At 45.2% G+C, this 24,348-nt stretch overlaps 2 protein-coding genes across 8 annotated transcripts in view; both read left to right on the top strand.

Annotated features, from left to right (window-relative positions):
* The window catches only part of LOC311591567 (uncharacterized protein), a 180,413-nt gene extending 166,105 nt beyond the window's left edge, over nt 1-14,308 (top strand). For 2 of the 4 annotated variants that reach the window (XM_084771301.1, XM_084771300.1), the window contains exons 3-4: nt 8,133-8,259; nt 11,168-14,308. In XM_084771301.1, the coding sequence (XP_084627427.1) occupies nt 8,133-8,259; nt 11,168-13,809 (2,769 nt within the window). In that variant the 3' untranslated portion in view covers nt 13,810-14,308. Of the gene's footprint in view, nt 1-275; nt 551-1,699; nt 1,761-8,132; nt 8,260-11,167 lie in introns of those variants that run through there. The other 2 variants (XM_084771299.1, XM_084771298.1) reach the window with 2 other exon arrangements.
* Nucleotides 14,309-17,961: 3,653 nt separating this feature from the next.
* The window catches only part of LOC311591580 (zinc finger protein 229-like), a 42,669-nt gene continuing 36,282 nt past the window's right edge, over nt 17,962-24,348 (top strand). The window contains exons 1-2 of one of the 4 annotated variants that reach the window (XM_084771374.1): nt 17,962-18,357; nt 19,107-19,167. In XM_084771374.1, the coding sequence (XP_084627500.1) occupies nt 19,153-19,167 (15 nt within the window). In that variant the 5' untranslated portion in view covers nt 17,962-18,357; nt 19,107-19,152. The other 3 variants (XM_084771371.1, XM_084771372.1, XM_084771373.1) reach the window with 3 other exon arrangements.

Genomic DNA, 24,348 nt, shown 5'->3' with positions numbered 1-24,348 from the left:
AGTAACAAAAAGTATACACAGTTGTCTTTCCTGGCATTTCAGAAAGGCACAACCCGAGAAGCAACCTAGGAGAGCGATCCCCCAAAAGTGACTTACACAAAAGTCCTCTCTCTAGTTAAAAATCTAGAAATAAACCAAGGCTTTAGTGTTCAACTGCATGGAGCCACAGACGGCAACAAAGCAAAGCGCTTCTGCTGAGGCATTCTGGGAATTGTAGTTCCGGCTAGAACGGCGGCCGCGGTCGCTTCCGCTCTGGCTGGGAGGACTTCCTGTGGTTCTCCTGAAAAGAGGCTGGAACATCGTCCCGCGGCCCTTGGTGTGGGCTCGTGCTCCCGGTGTCTCCCCTCCGGGACCGAGTCTGCGGCCCGGGGAGAAGCGAGGCGGCGGGGGCGGCGGCCGGGTCCTCTCTGCTGGGCTCTGCCTGAGGCGGCGCTGCCCGGGATTCCTGGACCATCTCAGCTGCTTGTGGAGCCCCCGGGAGAGTCTAGCTTCCCACGGAGCCTGGGGAGGAGCTGTGGGGACGGAGGCCGGTGCCCTGAAGCCTTAAGTGGTATGCAGCTCTGGCGTTTAAATGTGATAAATTCTTTGGGCATTTATTATTTACTTATAGAGTAGGGTTGCCACAGCTTATGTAAGGAGGAAGTGAGAAGACGACTTGTGGGCAGTGGGTCTCGCCTTCCACAGCGTGGTGTCCAGAGAATCGAACTCAGGCCTTCAGGCTTGCCAACAGTGACCTTTACCCGCGGAAACTTCTCAAAATTCCCTTTAAAAAAAAAAAAAAAGATTTATTTTCTGTAATTATGTATATACAGTGCTCTGCCTGCAGGTACACCTGCGAGCCAGAAGAGGGCATCAGATCACATTATAGATGGTTGTGAGCCACCATGTGGTTGCTGGGAATTGAGCTCAGGACCTCCGGAGGAGCAGTCAGTCAGTGCCCTTAACCTCAGAGACATCTCTCCAACCCCAAAACTCCCTTTTCTTTAGAGAGGGTTTAGGTTTTTATTAGTCATTATTGGTGGGAAAAGAGACTTTATGGAGAAGGCTCTTGTATTTAAACCTTTAAGAGTGGGGCGGGGGTGGTTGGGTGAAAGGGAGGGGTTGTGAATTTTACTAATGTGTACAAAAGCAATCAAGTGTAAGACAGCCTTCACAATTAACAAGCCCATCTGAGGGTGGTAGTTAGTTATGACGCAGCGTTCATCGGAGAGTTCAGAGCTGCTTTTTGTTTGTTTGTTTTCGAGACAGGGTTTCTCTATGTAGCCTTGGCTATACTGGACTCGATTTGTAGAACAGGCCGGCCTCGAACTGAAATCAATCCGCCTGCCTCAGCCTCCCGAGTGCTGGGATTAAAGGCGTGCGCCACCACTCCATGCTGAGTTCAGAGCTTCTTAAAGCTTTGTTTTTCTGTGAAGCCTATCACCTCCGGCAGCTTTGTGAAGATAAGAACTTCTCACACCCCAGAAGTTGCAGGAAATAGTGAATGTGAGCTTTCCTAATCCTCTGCTGTGAGTGAGCTGAGGCAAGGACGGCTTGGTAACCTGCAGGCTGACGCTCCCGGTTAACAGGAAGTGGGTAGAAAAGCCAGGTCTGTGTGCACAGACTTGGAATGCCAGCGCTTGGGGCTGATGGGAAGGCTGAGGCAGCCATGTGGACTGACTGTCCTAGCAACGCTCTCATGAAACCCTTCCTCCCCCAGCTTGCTTCCCAGAGCCCTGCCTTGTGTCAAAGAGAAGAAGAGAGCAATGACCAAGTCACAGGTAAGTCGGTGGCTTCCCCCACTCCCCCCAGTGCTAGGGACTGAAAACAGGACCCCTGCATGCTGGGCAAGAAAGGTTTGGTGGGAGGACGGATAAGAGAGGCTAGTGGAGGGACATGTGTTGAAAGTACATTGCAATTATGAAAATGTAAAACAACATATATTTTGTAATAGAGAAAATATCCTGGAGAGATGGATCAGTAGTTAAAAACACTGGCTGTGTTTGAGTGTCAGCACCCGCACCTGATAGCTTACAATTGCCTGTTGCTGTTTTAAATGAAAATGCTAGATTGTTCTATTTTACCAATAAAGACTCAGGAGCCAGGTGTTGTGGTGGAAAAAAAACAAAAACAAAAACAAAACTGCTGGCTCAGAGAGGCAGAGAAAGCACCCAATTGAACTTCATACTCAGCTCAGGCCCCAGTGGAGAAGGCCCCAAAGGCTCACTAGGTCAGCTGACAGCCCAGGAGGAAAAGGCCAAAACAACAAAAAAAACAAAACAAAAAAAACCACAGAAGGCCTAAGGCCAAGGAGCTGAGGAGCTAGAGAGCTAAGAGCCAAAGAGCTAAAAATTCCCAAGAGCTAAAAGCGCCAAAGACCTCTTCTTCTACACAGTTTTAAATATCCCTCAACTCAAAGTCCCTCCTACCCTTTAATTCCTGTCTGCTGGTTTCTTGCTCCCAAGATTAACTTTACTAAATCCTGTCTACAGAGAGCACTTGGATTAAAGGTGTAAGGCTTGCTGAACCACACCTTAATCACCTGTTGACAAGAAACAGTAAGTTCTTGGGTTAAAGGTGTGTTTGGGCTCAACCACAAGACACAGGGATTTACAGTTCAATCTCAGGGATCAAAGGAAGGTTTTTATAGCTCACAATCTCGTGGATCACCTTGAGATCAAACGTCCTACAACATTTCCCTCTTTTTGTCTATATAAAAGATGTTTAATACCAATAAAAGAAGTACTATCTTTTTTTTTTTTAAAGTGCACTCATAATTTCTAGTTCATTAGTATTTGACAACCTTAAAGAAAGTATCCTACAGTGTATCCTATCTTGGTGAGTCCAAAGTTCTATACCTAAATCATTTTGTTTAACAGCTCACATTACCAATGAAAAACCATTTTTAGACTTAAAAGATCTTAAATCCTAAACGACTAAGTTTAATTGTAAGACTATATCTATTTAGTCTTCGAGCCTATCAGAGACCTTGGAAAGATAAATATTATCTGCATAAACTACAAATGCAGAGCAAGCAGCTTGCAAAACTATTGACATAACAGATACTACGGGTCACCTGGAGTGTCACTCAAGATATCCCTGTAACATTGGAGCATCATCTGCAGCTTTCTAGCTCAGAGTATCTGACACACTTTACTGTGAAGCAGGTATTATGAAGGGCTTGCATACCTTGTCCTTGCAAAGCTGGGCAGTCAACTTTCCTGCATCCAGTTTGTTCAGTATTAAATCTACAATAGAAGCAAGGCCAATTCTTTCCCAGTGGCTGCCTTGCCACAATGAGGCCATCCCCTAAAGGAGAATGTTTTGATGCTCCTCATCTTCGAAGGTCAAAGGGCGGTGCTGCCAGGAGTTAGCATGTCTCATTGTCAAAAAATTCTCAAATTAATAAAACCTCTTTAAATGCCATATTCTAAAGATCTCTGAGGTTTTTGAAGACTGTCTGCCTCTGCTATATCTGAATTACTGCCTGATTAACTTAGAAAACTAGTATCCAACAAAACCAAAAGTTTCATTAACTTTTAGTTTGCATTTCTTAGTTATCCTAAACAGTTTGTGGTAGTAGCTTTTTTTTTTCTTTTTTTACAGTTGCATGTTTATTTAAGCATTCACAACAGCAATCACCGTAGGATAAGGAAGAGTGGCTCATGGCAAATTTTACATTACAAAAGCTGGTCAGTTGTTTTAAATGGGTGCAAGCAATTGCATTCATCCCGTTCGGTCAGTATGCAACTACGTCTCATTTCCATAGATGGTCGATAAAGAGCAGAAAGTGACTCGAGGTCAAAACCACATTTGAACAATCCATTAATAAACCCACAACTCTCCCGGGCCAAACTAGGTGCTGTTCTGTTCACTAGATTGTTTTAACCACACTTTATCACTCCAGACTTACCCAGCTCTAGTTCAATCCCTATGTTAAATGCAATAGGATTAAATCCCTGCAACTATTACACACAATCTGTCCTAAGAAGTCATAAAAACCAGTGGCCTTATTGACACTTGGGAGGCAGGCAGATGAGCTCAGACAGCCAAGGATGCGGAGACCCTGCCCTAGCATCCAGTACTGTATATTCTTTGTTTTTCTGGATGTTTACCACATCTAATTCTCACACGCCAGAAAAGCCATGTGCTCCCTGGTATAGGATCTTCACAGGCTGCGTGAATTTCAACGGACTGGCATGCACTGCTTTTAGGAGAGTCACGTTTTAAGCAAGTTACTCTCTGCTGTGCATTTTCTCTGATGGCTTCTCTTCTTCATCGACATCTCTTTTGCAACTGCTGCGACGATGCAGGGAATGATGGCGCCATTGTCCCTACAGACAAAGAGAACCCCTGAGGTTCCCGACGGAAAAGAGCCAATAGTAACTTTCAAAAGGACAAGACCTTCATATTCCATTTTTAAGAATTACATAGGTACAATACCTTAAAAAGAGTTAATACATAGTATCCTGTAACCAAAAGATAACCTTAATTTTCTATCAATATACAAAGGACCTATACGAATGTAACCAATTATAACCTTAATTTTGAATCAATATACAAATATCTATAAGAGTAGATTCAAAAATCTACCCTTTTTTGCTATTGTCCTATATATTTTTATATGCCCCCTTTTGTCTAAATAAAAAGGAACAATTTTAACTCCAATACAGTAAAATCATTTGCAATAATGAAGCAGTTTTTCCCAAGCTTTACCCTGTTCTGTTTATTAAGCATATATTTTAAAGTGTGATTAGATTTTTCTATAACTTCGTGTCCTGCAGGATTGTGTGGTATACCTGTAATATGCTTTATGTTGTAATATGCAAAGAACTGTTGCATTTTACTAGACATATGCTGGAGCAGTGTCAGTCTGGAGCAGTGTCAGTCTTTATTTGTACAAGTATGCCCATAATAGCCATAACTTCTAATAAATATTTAATTGCAGAATCGGCCTTTTCAGACCAGTTGCCCATTGAAATCCTTAATATGTATCTATAGTATGCACACTTTAATTTTTCCAAACTCTGCAAAATGAAACAAATCCATTTGCAAAATTTCATTTCTTTGGGAACCTTTTGGGTTACTTCCTGCAGGTAACAGAGTGTAATTATATATAAAGAACAAGGAGAATATGGCCTTATATTTTCCTTAGCTTGTTGCCAAGTGATAGAAAATTCCTTCCTTAAACCTTTTCTATTAACATGGCGACTTTTATGAAACGCTGAAGCCTCTAACATACTTCCTATCAATAGATGATCAATTTCATTATTACCTTGTGCTAGAGGACCTGGTAGAACCGTATGAGATCTTATATGTGTTATATAAAATGGATGATTTCTATTTCTGATTACTTGTTGTAATTGAGTAAATAGTGAGGTTAAGTCAGAATTATCTTCAATTAGATCAGCAGTTTCTATATGGAACGCCACTCTTTCATCACACTGAGAGCCAGTTACTATATTAAGAGATTCTAGAGAATTGCACATAATTCTGGAATTTGAACTGAATGATAAGGACTCTAAGCCACGTTACTTATATTTTCTGATGTATCACTTGCCCTTTCTGATTCATTGGCATCAGTGTAAAATGAAACTGGAATTCTTTTTGCTATACAAGGGAGATTAATTAATTAATTCTTTTTAAAAATTAAAGTCACTGGCCTTTTGGGTGTCTGTTGATTTCTCCTCCACCTCCCCTAAAAACCACAGCAAGCTCTCTGCCAGTGTTCCGTGAGCTGCATGTTTGTTGCAAGAGGTTCCTGAAGGCCTATGTCTTATGAAACAACAGGGTTTCTCTGTGTAGCCCTAGAAGTCCTGGAATTCATTTGTAGACCAGGCTGGCCTTGAACTCAGAGATCCTCCTGCCTCTGCCTCCTGAGTGCTGGGATCAAAGCAATGCACCACCACAGACTGCCTCCGGATTTCTATGGATGCAGCAAAGCACCATGACCAGAAAGCAAGGTGGGGAGGAAAGAGTTTCTTTCATTTGCACTTCTGTATTGCTGTTCATCACTGAAGGAAGTCAGAACAGGAAATGAAATAGAGCAGGAACCAGGAGGCAGGAGCGGATGCAGAGGCCATGGAAGGATGCTGCTTACTGGCTTGCTCAGCCCGCTCTTTTATAAAACCAAGAACCATCAGCCAACACAATAGGCTGAGCCTTCCCCATCAACCCCTAATTAAAAAGATGCCTTATATCTGGATCTAATGGAAACATTTTCTTCTTCTTCTTCTTTTTTTTTTTTTTTTGTAATTATTATATATACAGTGTTCTGCCTGCATGTACACCAGAAGAGGGCATCAGATCCCAGTATAGATGGTTGTGAGCCACCATGTGGTTGCTGGGAATTGAACTCAGGTCCTCTGGAAGAACAAACAGTGCCCTTAATCGCTGAGCCATCTCTCCAGCCGAGGAAACATTTTCTTCTTTCGTTGGTTTTTCAAGACGAGGTTTCTCCACATAGCCCTGGCTGTCCTGAAACTCTGTGTAGACCAAGCTAGCCCTGAATCCACAGAAATCCATCTACCTATGCCTCCTGAGTGCTGGGATTAAAGGCTTGTGGCACCATAGTCCAATTTAGGAGATATTCTCTTTTCTTTTTTTGTGGGGGACGGTGGGTTCAACACAGGATTAGCTATCTTGGAACTCACTCTGTAGACCAGGCTGACCTTGAACTCACATAGACTCGCCTGCCTCCCCAGTGCTGGGATTAGAGGCATGCACCACCAATGCCTGTCTAGGAGGCATTTTCTTAATGGAGGTTTCTCTGTTTAGATAACTCTAGCTTGTGTCAAATGGACACAACACCAGCCACTACAGCCTGTGAGAGGGACAGGAGTAAGAACATAGTGAGTGATCCAGACTTGACTGTCATTTGCTAGATACTTACGGACACACAAGAGTTTCACAAATTGGAGAAAATTTTACAATTTGAATATTTGCATAGACTTTACTAATAAAGAATTCTGACTCTGAAATCCATAACACTCCTCAAGGGAAAAAACGTTGTAAATGACGTCATCGCTCATGAAGTGGGTTTCAGAGCATTAGGGATTTCAGGATGAATGTGCACCTGATCTGTACTGCCCAGGAAGAGCCAGGCATTGTCAGTTGTTTCCTGTTATGATCTATACAGATGATGTGGCTGGATGGCACCATGCCAGGCCTATGCCAGGGTGTACCCGCCTATGGAATTGTGCCTTGCACCAGATCTGGTGTAAAAAGACGTTTATTGTGGGAAGGAAGGAGGACAGAAGGGATAGGGACAGTGAGTGAGCCACAAGGGTTGTGTGGGGAACAGAGAGGCAGAGAAAGAAACAGTGGGAACAGAGAGCAAAGCTGGAACATGGAGGGAGGGAGAGAGAGACAGAGACAGACCGACCTGGGGGTGGAGGGCAGTCCTTTTATTGCCCATATGCACCTGACGCACCCGTTGGTGGCAGCAGGTGACGAGGTGAGATATAAGACATTGCGAGGTCCTGGAGGGTGACCAGCAGAATCAGCTGCGAGCTAACACTCCCGCCATGAGCTGGCGCTCTCTAACAGACTTCCATTGAACAGCAACGAACCTAGCGATGCAGCTGTGGTAAAGCGCCAAGTTGCTTCTACCAGTGTTTTCTTTTTTTACTTGTCCACCCTCCCTCCCCGCCTGCCCCCCGTAAGCCTCTGGAGCCATGAAAAGGGGTAAATAAGTGTTCTTGGCTGGTGTCGTATGGCAGCTTGACACAGCCTAAGAGTCATGAGAGAGGTAGGAGCCTCAGTTGATAGAATTCCTCCATACGATCCGACTGCAAGGCATTTTTTCACTAGAGGGATCACTAAAGTGGGGCCATCCCTGGCTGGTGGTTCAGGGTTCTATAAGAAAGCAGAATGAGCCAGGCACAGTGAGCAGCACCCTCCATGGCCTCTGCATCAGCTCCCGCCCCCAGGATGCAGCCCTCTTGAGTTCCTGTCCTGACTTCCTTCAGTGATGAACAGTGATATGGAAGTGTACGCCAAGTAAACCCTTTCCTGCCAACTCTCCCTTTGGTCATGGTGTTTTGTCCCAGCAATTGAAACCCTAATTAAAGCAATAGGCGCTGTGTAGACAGTTGCACAGGTCTTAGTGACATTGGGTATGAAACTGAGGTGGCCTGTGTTTCCTGTCACAGGAGGCAGTGACGTTCAGGGATGTGGCCGTGGTCTTCAGTGACGAAGAGCTGGGGCTGCTGAATGCTGCCCAGAGGAAGCTGTACCATGATGTGATGCTGGAGACCTTCAGGAACCTTCTGTCAGTGGGTGAGGATGGCGGCCTGAGTGCCTTGGCAATGTCAGAGGTTCACATGCAGTGTCGTGATTGCATTCCATTGCTTTCCTTTCAGGTTTATTAATTTATATTTTATGTATATTTGAGTGTTTTTGTCTGCATGTATGTCTGTGCACCACATTCATTCATGGTGCCCACAGAGAGCAGAAGAGGGCATCAGATCCCCTAGAACTGAACTAACAGATGGTTGTGAGGCACAATTCAGGTACAGCAAACCCAGCCTGGGACATCAGAAAGAGGAGCCACTCCTCTGAATCTCTGAGGCATCTCTCCAGCACACACTTTATCTTTTCAGACTTCATTTTATATGTGTGTGTGTGTGTGTGTGTGTGTGTGTCTTTAGTTAGCGCCATGACCATGGCAACATTTATAAAGGAAAACATTTAATTGGGGCTTGTTTACTGTGTCTGAGGTTTAGTCCATTATCATCATGGTGGGGAGCATGGCAGCATTCTGGGAGACATAGTCACAGAGAGTTCCACATCCAGATCCGCAGGCAGCAGGAAGAGAGAGACGCTGGGCCTGTCACGAGTATTGGAAGCTCCAAAGCCCACGCCAGTTGACACCTTTCCTCCAACAAGGCCACGCCTCCTGATTCCCGACACTCCCTGTGGACCAAGGATTCTAACTCTGGGGTCCATTCTTAGTCAACCCACCATATTCCACCCCCTGACACCCACAGTCTTGTAGCTAGATCAGAATGTAAGTGCGTTTAAGTCCAACCACAGGCGTCCCTACAGTCTGTCACAGCCTCAGCCTTCTCTAACAATTCAGAACCTCTTCCAAGACTTACGCAGTCTCTTAGCTGTAACCCTTGTAAAATCAAAGTCACAAAGCAGGTCACATAATCCAGCGCACAGTGGCACAGAATATACCATTCTAACAGGGAGGAAGAGGAGCAGAGTGAGGAAACACTGAACCAATACAAGAACAAAACCAGGAAGACAAACTCCAGACTCCGCCTCTCCACGTCTGAGGTCAAAGCGCTCTAGATCGCCACCTGCTCTCAGCTGTGCTGGTTCCACTCCCTGTTAGCAGCTTTTCCTCCCAAGTACCCCAGGCCTCTCTAACCTGTTTGGGTCACCTAGGCAACCAGGGTTCACCTTCACAGATTCACACAACGGCTTCTCTGGGTCTGCATGATGGGGCAGGCCTGCCCGTAGAGCTTTCCTTAGCTCTGGGGAGTTTCCGTAACCCCTTTCTTGTGGCCTGGACCCAGACAGGTAAGTGCAGCTATGAGATCCCAAAGCACAGCTTGTGCTCTTATGAAGGGTGCTTCCTCTCCACGCAACTAACGAGTCCTGTTGTGCTGTTCCCTGCCTCGGACCATTGGCTGTTGTTTTAAAAGAAAATCCCAATCTTTCTATTTTACCAATAAAGACTCAGGAGCCACATGCTGGGGTGAAAACCTGCTAATTCAGAGACACATAAAAGGCACCCAGCTGACATTCCTGCTCAGCTCACATCACAATGGAAAGTCTCATTAGCCCAGGAGGAAAGGGCCTTACTGGATGCATCTTCGTAGGACCTCACACTCCAGATGGGTCACTTTCTACCTTTTTCCTACAGCTATCTGATGGTCTCAGCTGTTGTCATTTACTTCTCTCTGGCCACAATGCTCTTCCCTGCGTGCGCTCTCTCTCTCTCTCTCTCTCTCTCTCTCTCTCTCTCTCTCTCTCTCTCTCGCTCTCTCGCTCTCTCGCTCTTTCCCTCTCTCGTACTCTTGCTCACGTTCTCTCTCTTGCTCTCTCACTTTCTCTCGTGCTCACTCTCACACTCTCTTGCACTCTCTTTCTCTTGCGCTCTCTTTTTCTCGCGCTCACTCTCTTGCTCTTTCCCACTCTCTCCCATGTGCTCTCCCTCACGCGACTTCTCACGCTCTTGCGCTCTGTCGCTCTCTTGTGTGTGTGTGTGTCTGTCTGTCTGTCTGTCTCTCTGCTGCCACTGGTGTCTGAACACGGACACACTCTGATTTCTGGTGACACACCCTAGAATGGGTGTCCGCACACTGAGCAGGGGCTCCATGAAGCCCGTGGTCCTTGTTGTACAGCTGCAGGAATGTTCATCCCAGAAAGTCTTCCATGTTCCTCACAAGCGCATCCCTCTACCTCTTTGTCCCACTGACACTAACTGTATGCGATGCATTCATGGAAGCTTCCAGGCTGTGTCCCAGCATCACTGCATCTCCTACTTCCATTTCCAACTTCACAAGTTGTTCAGTCCACCTTCATGGTTTCCCATCCTTATAGTTTGTTCCTGTGGCATTTCGCGGTGTCCTTGGGGGAACCTGTCAGCATGCTAACCTTCGCTATTCCTTCAGGGCGTCTGCTGCTATAGGATGGCAGCTGAGATCTATCTTGGACTTTGAGCCCCTTCCCCTGCTCCGCTGTGAGCCTGGTGAGCTTAGGTTGGAGAGCAGGTGCCTGAAGGAAACCCACTCGCTGCTGCCCTTGCATGGTGATGTCTTCCCAGAGAAGCCCTTCCCTAGTCGGCAGGCGTGTTGAAGGTCTGGCTATCTAAGCGCATTAGCTCTTCTGTAGTGTCCAAGCGAGCTTGACTGCCGAAGGTATTCCAATCTCCTCCTACATGTGTGTGATCTCAAACACAGAGACTGAGAGGAGCTTTCTTCCCATTATCCATCTGCACAGCTGCACACAGGGGCAGCGTGAGGCAGCTACTCAGCAGAGGCTGAAGGTGACTTTGATTTCCCACCATATCAAAAGTGGCCTTCTGTTGCATGTGTGTTCTCTCTGTTGTGGATCTCTTGGGCGTTCATCTTTGATGCTGGTCTCTAGTTCATGTTTCCAGAGAGAAATGAGGACTCGGACCTTCCATGTCCCCATCCTTGCTGACACCATCTTCTATTCTCTATTCTTACAGAAGCGCAGAGTCTAAACAAGATGGAGACTCTTCATGCAGAAGGATTAAGGTGCTTTTTACCAGGGCAGTTTCCATACTGGCAAAAGACAAGCCTTGATTTCAATAAACTGGCCAGAACTCCAGAGGCTGAAATAAACAGTCAAGGAAAGGGTCCTCACTTCCTGGAGCAGTGTCACTCCTCCTGCCACACGGGAGCAGAAGAGACTGCCCGGGCCTCTGAGGGTGATGGTTGTCCTGAGAGTCTCACAAGGGACCTTTCCAGCATTACTAAAATCCATGAATTTCTGTTCTGGATAGCCCAGAGTTCTTGGAATAAAACACATCTTACCCAGAGACAAAACCATCAGAAACAGTGTCTCCAGACTCCAGTGCAAAAGCAGCCACAGCTGTTGGATTTGGGTGTTGACATTCTGAGCTGCACTTCCCACCACAATAACAATATCCTGCATAAAATAGACAAAGCCCACAGCAGCAGTGACCTTGGTAAAGTCATCTTTCCTGTGTCACCTGTCACCCAGCATCATATTTACACAGAACAGAAGGCCTCCCAGTGTAGCCAGGGCCAGGAAGCCTTCATTGACAGCCCCAGTCTGGAACTCCATCAGCAGGTCAGCTTAGGAAAGGAGTCCCCTGTGCCTAGTACACATGAGGACACCGGACATAGCTCCAGTGTCCCCATTCAACAAAGTGCTCATCCAGGACAACAGCGCTACTGGTGTCAGGACTGTGGCAAGGGTTTCAGTCAGAGCTCAGACCTCCAGACCCACCAGAGAGTGCACACGGGGGAGAAGCCCTACATGTGCGACAGCTGTGGGAAAGGCTTCAGCCGCAGCTCAGATCTAACCATCCACTGCCAGGTGCACAGCGGAGAGAAGCCTTACAAGTGTGAGGTGTGTGGGAAGGGCTTCACTGAGAGGGCACAGCTCCAGGTCCACGAGAAGATCCACACAGAGAAGGCATATAAGTGCGGAGACTGTGGCAAGTGCTTCAGATGTAGCTCGAACCTCAAGAGCCACCAGCGGGTCCACACGAGAGAGAAGCCATATAAGTGTGAAGAGTGCGGCAAGGGTTTCAATTCTGTCTCAAGCTTCCAGAACCACCAGGGGGTCCACACAGGAGAGAAGCCATTTTGCTGCGACGTGTGTGGGAAGGGCTTCAGTCGGAGCTCCTATTTTCAAGCCCACCAGAGAGTTCACACTGGCGTAAAGCCATACAGGTGTGATGTGTGTGGGAAAGGCTTCAGCTGGAGTGTGAACCTTCATAATCATGAGAGGGTGCACACCGGGGAAAAGCCTTACAAGTGTGGAGTGTGTGGGAAGAGCTTCACTCAGAGGCCACATCTCCAGGTCCACGAGAGGATCCACACAGGAGAGAAGCCGTATAAGTGTGGAGACTGTGGCAAAAGCTTCAGCTGTAGCTCGAACTTTCACACTCACCTGAGGGTCCACACAGAGGAGAAGCCTTATAAATGTGAGGAGTGTGGCAAAGGCTTCAGTCACACCTCCAATCTGCAGGCCCATCAGAGCGTCCACACTGGCGAGAAGCCCTTCAAATGCAGCGTGTGCCAGAAGCGGTTCATTCAGATCTCGCACCTCCAGACCCACCAGAGGGTGCACACGGGGGAGAAGCCCTACAAGTGCGACACGTGTGGGAAAGCCTTCAGCCAGAGGTCCAATCTCCAGGCCCATCAGATTATTCACACCGGGGAGAAGCCGTTCAAGTGTGAGGAGTGCGGCAAGGGCTTCAGCTGGAGCCAGGCCCTTACTGCTCACCGGAGGGTCCACACGGGAGAGAAGCCATACACCTGCCCTCAGTGCGGGAAGGGCTTTAGTCAGGTCTCAACCTTCCACACTCACCAGAGGGTCCACACCAGGGAGCGGCCGTACAGATGTGACGTGTGTGGGAAAGGCTTCAGCTGGAGCTTGAACCTCTATAGTCATCAGAGAGTGCACACGGGGGAGAAGGCTTACAAGTGTGAAGTGTGTGGGAAGGCCTTCACACAGAGGGCACATCTTCAAGCCCATGAGAGAACGCACACAGAAGAGAAACCGTATAAGTGTGGAGACTGTGGCAAACGCTTCAGCTGTAGCTCGAACCTTCACGCCCACCTGAGGGTCCACACTGAGGAGAAACCGTATAAGTGCAGGGAGTGCGGGAAAGGCTTCAGTCACGCCTCAAGTCTGCAGGCTCATCAGAGCGTCCATATCGGTGAGAAGCCGTTCGAATGCAACGTGTGCAAGAAGCAGTTCACTCACCTGTCACACCTCCAGGCCCACAAGATGGCGCACACCGGGGAGAAGCCGTACAAATGTGACACGTGTGGGAAAGGCTTCACACAGAGATCCAATCTCCAAGCCCATAAGATTATTCACACTGGGAAGAAGCCGTTCAAGTGTGAGGAGTGTGGGAAGGAGTTCAGCTGGAAAACGGGGCTTACTGCTCACCAGAGGGTCCACACGGGAGAGAAGCCCTACACGTGCCCTCAGTGCGGGAAGAGCTTCAGCCAAGCCTCATCCTTCTACACTCACCAGAGGGTCCACACCGGGGAGCGGCCCTTCATCTGCAGCATCTGCTGTAAGGGCTTCAGTCAGAAATCCCATCTTGTCTACCATCAGAGGGTCCACACTGCAGGGAACCTCTAGGTTTGTTCTGTCAGGCGGGCTCCATCCTGCTGATTGTTAAGAAGTTCCCCCAAACCCAGAGGACTTGAGAGACATCACAGTGGAGACACTTGTGTTCTCTCCCTCTTCCCCTCTTTCCTCCCTCCCCTCTCTCCCCCCTCCCCTCGTTTCCCTCTCCCCTCTCTCATTTAACCAAAGAGGGTGATTGGCAGAACTGGTGTTGAATGGAGCATCACTTCCTCTTAGGGAAAGCTGCCCCGCCCCCCTGTATCTGCTGTGCAGAGCTGCATGTGGCTCAGGACCCAGCCATTCCTGATGCACGTGGAGAAGTGGAGGGAGATGTGTTATGTTACTAGCCACTGGGTGAGGATTATCCTTAGGTTATCAAGTGCCGATCTCACTGCCCCCATGTCTGGTTGCCATCCTTATGCTGAGAACCCAACGTCTCACTGCTGTGTGGACGCTCGCCAGCTGTTCCCTGACACAGCAATAAAGAGCCGAAGCGCCAGTGACTGAGGAGGAGAGAGAACAGGGCTGATGGTCCTGTTAGCCAGGGGAGGGGGAGATGGAGAGAGGAGGCAGGGCATCCAGCCACAGAGAGAGGCTCAGGACACAGCGTGAGGAACTGCTGGAGCAGAGAAAGCCGTAAAATGCGAGCATCTTGCGGATTTTGACTGGGAGCTAGCCAGAAGATTAGAGCAGAGGAACAGCTGCACGGTATTATGCTTTAATCCTTGTGAAATAAGTTGCACAGTCCATTCTCAATTATTTGGGAACTAACATGGTTAAGAGAAAACTGCAACAGCCTTGTAAATTTGCACTAAAAGTTTGATGCTCATCACAAGGCAAGAATTGAAATAGAATCCAAGTGGATACAAACAATTATCCCCAAGTACAGAGCAGTTTCTTTGTTCTCTTTCTTAAAGAAAAAAGAAAAACCCAGTTACTTAGCAACTGTAGTTCTTTTTGTTTTGTTGGTTGGGTTTGGTTTTTAGAGACAGAGTTTCTCTGTGTAGCTCTGGCTGTCCTGGTGTTCACTTTATAGACCAGGCCGGCCTTGAACTCACAAAGATCCGCCTGCCTCTGGAGCGCTGGGATTAGAGGCACTGGGCCACCAAGCCCAGCTTTGAAGGGGATCTTTTAAGAGACACCTCAAGACTGGCTCTCCAACACAGGCAAGCTTCCCAATGCTTCCTAGCCAGACAGGAGACTAACTTCCTTTGAGAAGACTTGGTTGTAGAAAATATGAAATAAATAGCTAATAAAATTTATTATTAAAGCCTGTAATTGTTGTGGCAGTATTATTTAACTATTATAGTTAATAACAGACCTGTTGTATTTAAATAAGCCTTACTTCACGTTGGACAGGACAGAATTAACCTCCTAAACCACCCTTTTTTTTTTTTATCTCCCAGTCCCATTTCCTATGCCAATTGCTCTTTCTGGGCAACTTCCCATCCACAATCCATAAATACTTCCACACCCTTCTCATCTGGGCTGCTTTCCTCCATCCACGCTGACCTGGCCATGTGCTTCTCTCCGCACTAACCCACGATGGCTCTGCTCCCTTCTTTCTCCTCCCCTATGTTACGGAAGTTTTGATTTATGATGTACAAATGTGTTTTTGTTTTAATCCCAGATACGGTGTCTGCTCATAAAAGACAGCAAGCCGACCTCAGGGGGCAAAATGGTTAACAATCAAATACAAAGCACCAGACCATGCTGTTACAGACTTGTGCAGGCCAGAGGAACAAGCACATGTAAGCCCAACAACTTCCCAGCCAGGGGAAGAGGAGCCAGTGAGGCAGCTCCCAGTTAGAGCCTGAGAGGCAGAAAAGCCTCCCTGTAAATAAATAGTCACGCAAGGGCGACTCAGAGTCTGGGAAAGCAGAAGCCAACTGCAGACAACAGAACTTCCTAACAGGTAAAAAAAAAAAAATATTTGAGGTTAGGTTTAAAGCTATAATGGTGCCAGGCGTGGTGGTGCACGCCTTTAATCCCAGCACTAGGGAGGCAGAGGCAGGTGGATCACTGTGAGTTCGAGGCCAGCCTGGTCTACAAAGTGAGTCCAGGACAGCCAAGGCTACACAGAGAGACCCTGTCTCAAAAAACCAAAAAAAAAAAAAAAAAAAAAAAAGAAAAGGAAAAAAAAAAGAAAGACTTATCGAGATTAATATATATAATATATTAAAAGGTATAAGACACTGTAAAAGAGGGCATTTGGATCCAATATAAATTTGTTTTTAAGAAAGATCCAACTGAAACAAACTTGGAAAAAAAGAGACAGAGAAATTAGATACTAGATTAGACAGAAGATAAGTTGATGGATTCTTTGAATCACAATATGGAACCTTCAGAGGAATCCAATCTGAAACTTAGAACAACACCAAAAGAGGTAGTTCCAGATGAGAAAAATGCACAAAGACCCTAGAAATTAAAATGGCAACCGACAGAGGTACAAGGTAGTGAGTTAAAAATCCAGGTTGTACTTCGTATGCTACCTTAAAACAATGTCATACAATAGAGTATATGTTTAATTGTGCAGAATTTGAAAAATTAAGATGTGTATACATATTAATGTATCGTACTATCGATGCATATTCAGAATTCCAATGGAGCCTCTAGGCCTTGAATTCTAAAAAGGATAATTCTAAGATGATGGATTTGTTAGAGGTGGTGACTGTCTTGGAGTTGCCCTACAGATTGGGGCAGATTGGTGCTTCAACATGTATATACATTGGAATACAACAGTTTTTTTAGACATGGCATAAAACCTGTTACAGCTACAGCTTACATTCCTACAGGTCAAGCCATTAGGGGGCAGCCTGACAGAAATTTAATGGAAACACTCACAGAACAGAAGGGGGAATAAAGATTATCCCAGAGATAGAGTAAATGATGCTTTGGTGGCATTAAATTCTTAAAACATGGCTGGAGAGATGGCTCAGAGGCTAAGAGCACTAGCTGCTCTTCCAGAGGTCCTGAGTTCAATTCCCAGCAAACACATGGTGGCTCACAACCATCTATAATGAGATCTGGCGCCCTCTTCTGGCCTGCAGGTGTACATGCAGGCAGAACACTGTATACATAATAAGTAATTCTTAAAACGTCAATGAGACAAGTAGCACAACTGTTAAAAAAAGCACTGGATTTTAGGAAGGACTGCTGAATTAGATAAGTCCATAGAAGTTCTAACTCCAAAGTGGAAGAAAGGTATGTTGCATTGGGAAGGAGGTTCTACATTTGTCCCGACAGGAAAAGAAAAGGTATGTCTTCCATCCAAACTGATAAAAATCTTATTTGACAGAGGGAGACCTCCTGAATATCCTGGCTGCAGACAGGAAGAAGGGAATCAAAAGATGAAAACAGATAATGTGTGGGTTGCTCCCTTTATATGGGAGTAGCTCTGAGACTTGAGTGTCTTTGTACAGCCAATGAATCTTGTTGGCTACAAAGACCTGAGGATGTGTCATGTCATTCTTCTAAATGGCATAGAGTAAAAATTTAGGGGGGGGGGACTGAAAAAAATTATATTGCCGCCTAGTTGCAGTCCAAACTAAATTATAAGAAAGACAGATGTCTTTACAAAGAGCAGAAAATCGTCTTGAACTGGCCTATAAGCACTGCACATTCCATACCTGTGCAATTGCAGAGCTGTATATTACTTGTGAGAGTTTATATGTTTATGGAGCAAATGAACCAAAAACCAGCGAGGTTTGAGCACATCTGACATATTCATCCAGAAGGATGCTGAGACACCAATATGCTTGTCCCAGCATCCTGCTTGATCCAACCTCAGACTGTCTCAATTGCTCTTTCATTGCAACTTGCTTCCAAGACAGCTTCAAAGAAAGCTGTTGACACCGTTCATCCCAGCATCCAGAAGGCAGAGCCAGGCGGTTCTATGAGTTCGAGGCCAGTTTAGTCTACAGAGGGATTTCCAGGACAGCCAGGGCTACAAAGAGAAACTGCCTCAGGAAAAAAAACAAAACAAAAAAACACACACAAAAAAAAACCAAAAAATGAGACAATAACAAAAAGTATACACAATTGCCTTTCATGGCATTTCGAGAATGAACAAACCGAGAAGCAACCCAGGAGAACGACCCCAAAAGAGCGAATTACACCAAGGACCTCTCTCTGGAGAGATTGAAACATACCAACGCTTTTGTGTTCAACTGCACGGTGCCCCCGTGGGGCACCAGAGCAAGGCACTTCCGCTGATGCATTCTGGGAATTGTAGTTCCCGCTAGAGCGGCGGCCGAGGTCTTTTCCGTTCTGGCTGGTAAGGCCGCCTGTCAGTGACTCTCCTGAAGTAAGAACCTGGGTCCTTCGTGAGCGCTCGTGCTCTCAGTGTCTCCCCTCGGGGACCGAGTCTGCGGCCCGGGGAGAAGCGGGGGCGGCGGGGGCGGCGGCCGGGTCCTCTCTGCTGGGCTCTGCCTGAGGCGGCGCTGCCCGGGATTCCTGGACCATCTCAGCTGCTTGTGGAGCCCCCGGGAGAGTCTGGCTTCCCACGGAGCCTGGGGAGGAGCTGTGGGGACGGAGGCCGGTGCCCTGAAGCCTTAAGTGGTATGAAGTCCTGGTTTTAAATGTGATTGGGGGGGGGGGCATGTGTTTATTTACCTAGAGAAGGGGGCGTGCCACAGCTTGTGTAAGGAGGAGATCAGAAGACAACTGTGGGAATCGGGTTTCTCCTTCCATCCCGTGGTGTGCAGAGACTCGAACTCAGGCGGTCAGGCTGGGCAGCAGTCACCTTTACCCGCTGAGCCATCTCTCAGGGCCAAACTCCCCTTTCCTTAGAGAGGATTTAGGTTTTTATTGGTCATTATCTTCATGGAGGTGGGAGAAGTGACTTTGTGGAGGAGGCTCCAGCAGATGAGCAAGATTTACTAGGATTTAAACCTTTGTGTGTGTGTGTGGGAGGGTTGTGAATTTCACTCCTGTGTACCGAAGCAATCATGTGTAAGACAGCCTTGACAATTAACAAGCCCATCTGAGGGTGGTAGTCAGTTATGACGCAGCGTTCATCGGAGAGTTCAGAGCTTCTTAAAGCTTTGTTTTTCTGTGAAGCCCATCATTCCAGAAGCTGCAGGAAATAGAGAATGTGGGCTTTCCTAACCCTCTGCTGTGAGTGAGCTGAAACAAGGACAGCTTGGTAACCTGCAGGCTGACACTCCCGGTTAACAGGAAGTGGGTAGAAAAGCCAGGTCTGTGCGCACAGACTTGGAATGCCAGCGCTTGGGGCTGATGGGAAGGCTGAGGCAGCCATGTGGACTGACTGTCCTAGCGATGCTCTCATGAAACCCTTCCTCCCCCAGCTTGCTTCCCAGAACCCTGCCTTGTGTCAAAGAGAAGAAGAGAGCAATGACCAAGTCACAGGTAAGTCGGTGGCTTCCCCCACTCCCCCCAGTGCTAGGGACTGAAAACAGGACCCTGCATGCTGGGCAAGCGCTGTGCAGCTGAGCCACACTGACCTGCGTGACAGTGTGCGGGGGTGTTGGTGAGAAAAAGATTTGGTAGGAAGAGGGATATCAGAGGATAGCGAGGGACGTGTGTTGAAAGTACATTGCACACGTCAAAGTGTAAACAATAAATATATTTTGAAATAGAGAAAGTGACCTGGAGAGATGGATCAGTAGTTAAAAACACTGGCTCTGTTTGGTTCTCAGCACCCACACCTAATAGTCTACAAACGCCTCTTGTTGTTTTAATTGAAAATCCCAGACTGTTCTATTTTTACCAATAAAAACTCAGGAGCCAGGTATTGTGGTGAAAAAACAACAACGACAAAAAAAAAAAAAAAAACCCTGCTAGCTCAGAGTCAGAGAAAGCTGACTTCATACTCAATTTACATTCCAATGGAGAAGGCCCAAAAGGCTCACTAGATTAGCTGACAGCCCAGGAGGAAATGGCAAAACAAAACAAAACAAACAAACAAAGAAAAAACTCAAGGCCAAGGGCTTGCTAGCTCAAGGCCCAAATGGCCAAAGGCCAAGGAGCTGAGGAGCTCAAGAGCTGGAGATCTAAGAGCCAAAGAGCCAAAGTCCCAGAGCTAAAAGCGCCAAAGACACCTATACTTCTACAAGCTGTCTTAAATATTCCCTCAACTCAAAGCCCCTCCTGCTCTTTAATCCCTGTCAGCAAAATAAACAAAATACAATCTAGCTTTGGATCCAAGCGATCCACATGTTGTTTTTGTTTTTCAAGACAGGGTCTCTCTGTGTTAGCCCTGGCTGTCCTGGGCTCACTTTGTGGACCAGGCTGGCCTCGAACTCACATCCATCCTCCTGCCTCTGCCTCCCGAGTGCTGGGATGATAGGCATGCGCCACCACGCCCGGCCAATCGATCCACGTGTGCATCCTGTAATTTCTCTTCTACCAGAGCCAATTCTCTCTCAGCCTCAGCTGATGGTTTTCTTGGACTATTTAAGTCCTTATCACCTTGTAAGGTTTGAAATAAATTACTCAGCTCTTGAGTAGTTAATCCAATTATGGACCGTAGCCAGTTAATATCTCCCAGAAAAAAAAAATTGAAAACCATTAAGAGTTCATAGTTGGTTTCTTCTGATTTGTAATTTTTTTGTGGTCTGATTTTCGATAGACCTATTTTGTATCCTAGATAATTAGTAGAATCTCTTCTTTGTATTTTTTTGGAGGGGGGGAGCAATCTATAATTCCAAATAAGGCAAAGTTCTATCTATTTTATATATAAAAAATCTTTTCTAATGTATTCATATCTGAATCAGGCAATACGATATCCATATAATGGTAAATTATGGATTGAGGAAATTTCTTACAAATTATCTCTAATGGCTGTTGCACAAGATATTGGCACATAGTAGGACTGTTTAACATTCATGTTTAACAACTGTTAAACATAATAGGACTGTAAAACTTTCTAATGATATCACTTGTTTGGCAGCCTCTACTAAAGGCAGGTACTGAGAATTTAAGCCTCTCCCTATCGTTTTCATGGAAAGGAATTGTGAAGAAGAAATCCTTCAAATCAATCACTACTACAAGCCGTTCTTTACATAACAAGAAAAGCAATGGGATTCCAGATTGTAAAGATCCCACTAGCTGAATATTAATAGCTTTGGGATCTGTTAACATCCTCCATTTGCCATTGTCTGTTTGATGAAAAACGCAGGAGAATTCAATGGGCTGGTGCTCCTGTACCAGCTGTTCTAATACCTGTAATTTTTCTTTCTTCAATAGGCCATTGATCCACCCATACAGGCTTGTCAGTTAGCCATTTTAAAGGTTGGGTGGTTGGTACCTTTGAAAGACCAACGCATGTCGTGTCCTACTTACGGACAACCTGGAAAATCTGTGACTGTTCTTGATAATACCTTTTAATATTTTTTCACAGAGCATTTTTTTTTAATTTTATAGGTTGTTTCTGAGATTGGAGAAATATTAATCTATATTTTCCATTGCTATAACAAATCACGTCCCCATAAATTCATAGCTATGTTAGCTACATATGGCTTTAATTTTCCTATTTGTCATTCTGGCCCTATACACTCAACCCATCTTGCACGTTGTTTTATCTGAGACGATGTTATAATCCCTAAAAGCTGAACATTTACCTCCCAAAGAGGCCGATCTGGATGACAAGATTTTTGTGAAATTGTTGTTAAATCCGCTCTTATGTCTACTAAATTTTCCATTCCAATGCCATTCAATTTTATTTTTAGATTAAGTCTGTGATCATTTATAGCAGTTTGACAATACATTTGTTTTGTAGTCTTTCTTGAATTTGCTGTTTTATCTGTTGAAACTGTTCTGTCCTTGATTACATCCAGAGCAGTGTTGTTTTTAACAACGGGCGCTAAATCCTTTAATTGCTCTGTGGATGAATCTCTCCTGTGCTGACAGGGAATGATTGAATCAAATTTTATGTGGGGACCTGTGGGAGGCCCCTTTGGGCATTTCCTCGAAGGCAACAGGTTACTTTGCCTATCTCATGTTGGTCTTCACTCATTAGTCCAATGTTTGCCCTTCCATACCTTCTGCATACTCCAGAAGGCTGGGGCTTTCTTTTTTGGATTATCTCTAGAAATATCATTGTTTCTATGAAAGCATTGCTTACAGTCTTTTTTCAAATGGCATCACTTACCAGAATTTAAGCATCTGCCATTTTGATTTTTCCTAAGTGTTTTAGAAATTACCTCTCCTATAGGTTGGCATCATAAGCATGAGATCCAATATCAGCCATATGTCTAGTCCATTTCTCTACTGGTGCTGATCTTGCCTTTAAAGGTCTAATTACTCTTTTGCATTCTGAATTACCATGTTCAAAGGCCAAAGTTTCAATTAATATTTTTCTGACTTCTGAATCTGATACTATTCTATTTATAGCTGAAGTCAATCTTTGCCCCCCCCCAAAAAAAATCAGTAAAGGCTTCTTTTGAGCCTTGCGTAATTTTAGTAAATGACTCAGACCTCTTACCTGATTCTCCAACCTTATCCTAAGCACTTAAAGCTGCTTGACAACATAGTGCCAATATGTGATCGTCAAATTCCAACTGCCTTTGTAAATCAGCATATTGATCTTCACCTAGCAACTAATTCTGGGAAATATCAATATCTTTGGCCTAATTTTGTTGTTCTTTGGCTTTTGCTTCCTCTTTCCACCATGATTGCCATTGTAACTGAAGACCAGGTTCCAATATGGCTGTTGTCAACTCTTTCCAGTCTTGGGGAATAATCTTCTTCTGAGCTGGCCATGAATTTTACATCTGCTTAACCATAAGATGAATGCATACCATTGGAGATAATTGCTTCCTTAAATCTCCTCAAATCTACTATGTCTATAAAATGCCATTCAAAAATTTTATAACCTTGGGGCTGCCTATCATCTCCTGGTATAGTTGTATAGTAATTGGATATACAAAGACTGGTTTTCTAATGACTTTAGACTGCTCTCTTCCCTTTTCATTATCTTGTGCCATGGTAGGCTCTTGTCTAAATTACTCTGTCTGTAGCTGACTATTTTTCTTGGGTCTCTCTAAGGTTTGTCTAAACTCCTCTATCTGTGTCCGAGTATTTTTATTCTCATTTGTAAGTCTCTCTAATTTTCTTTCTAAGGCTTATATCCACTTTTCGTAATTTTTTTCCTGTTCTTTTTCTTAGAGCAGGTATAGAAAGCCATTATGACTATTAAGAATAAAGTATAAAATAACAAAGTGGTAATAGTCATCATAGTTGGTCTTGAACCAACTTCATTTAAGTTATTTAGCTTTTCATTTATTGCTTCTATTTTTTAGGCCATCTGGAGTAGCACTAAAACAGGGTTCTAAAGTCTTCTATTAAATTCCAGCCATTTCCTTGAGGATTTCCCAGATAATTTACCAAATCTGACAGCTTCTCAGTTTGTCCTCAGCTGGAGTGATCTGCTTGTGGGGTCATACCTCTCCTTGGAGTGCCAAAAGGTGGTTTTAATGGAAAATTCCAGTTCATTCTATTTTACCGATAAAGACTCAGGAGCCAGGTAGTGTGGTGAAAAAAAACTGGTAGCTCAGAGAGGCAAAGAAAGCACCCAGATGACCTTCCTACTCTGTTAACATCCTAATGGAGAAAGCCTAACAGGTTCACTAGCTCAGCTGACAGCCTAGGAGGAAACAGCAGAACAAAACAAAACAAAACAAACAAACAAACAAACCCAAGGCCAAAGGCTTGCTAGCTCAAGGCCCAAAAGGCCAAAAGCCAAGGAACTGAGGAGCTCCAGAGCTAAAGAGCTAAGAGCCAGAGCCAAAATCCCAAGTGTAAATCAAGCCCAAGAGCTAAAAGCACCAAAGACCCCTTATACTTCTACAAGCTGTTTTAAATACCCTGTGGAGGAATTCTGAATGAACCTATCAATCGTCCATAAAGCGCTGTTTAGCCAATCAGCTGAGCAGAAGAACAGGAAGTGAAAGGCGGGACTTCCTGGAGGGGAGGAGAAAGTTTGACAGTTGGGAGAGGGCAAGAGGGTTGACAGAGGAGGTGGACAAAGGGGAGTTAATGGCCTGTTGATCATTATAGTGATAAGTGCTTGGGGTATAAGTATTATATATCAGTTTAGAGTAGTTTGATTACCATAGTTTAGGAATAGATTTGTATTAGTATAGTTTCTGCCCAGAGCGTTGTGCTGACAGCTTTAAAGTACGCTTCAGACTCTATGTCTTTATTTAGCATCTTAGGCTGAACTGACACATTTTAACATAACAATACCCCTCAACTCAAAGTCTCTCCTAGTCTTTAATCCCTAATTGCTGGGTTTTTGCCCTACCTCTTAACCTAGGGTTATTAAATCCTGTGTATACCCAGCTCTTGGATTAAAGGTGTGTATAAGGCTGGCAAAACCACACCTTAATAAAATATTTACAATAAACAGAAAGTTCTGGATTAAAGTTGTGATAGGGCTCAACCCCCCCCCCCAAAAAAAAAAAACACCAGGGATTTACAGTTTAATTTTAGAGATCACAGTGGGTTCAACAGATTTGTATAGTTTATAATCTCAGGGATCACAATGGGATCAAAGACTAGAATTTACAGTTCACAATCTCATGTATC

This window comes from Acomys minous (assembly GCF_964271855.1).
Source record: "Acomys minous genome assembly, chromosome: 20".
In the NCBI taxonomy this organism is placed as follows: domain Eukaryota; kingdom Metazoa; phylum Chordata; class Mammalia; order Rodentia; family Muridae; genus Acomys; species Acomys minous.
Note: the sequence above shows the minus strand (reverse complement) of the source record. Positions and strands in the feature narration are given on the sequence as shown.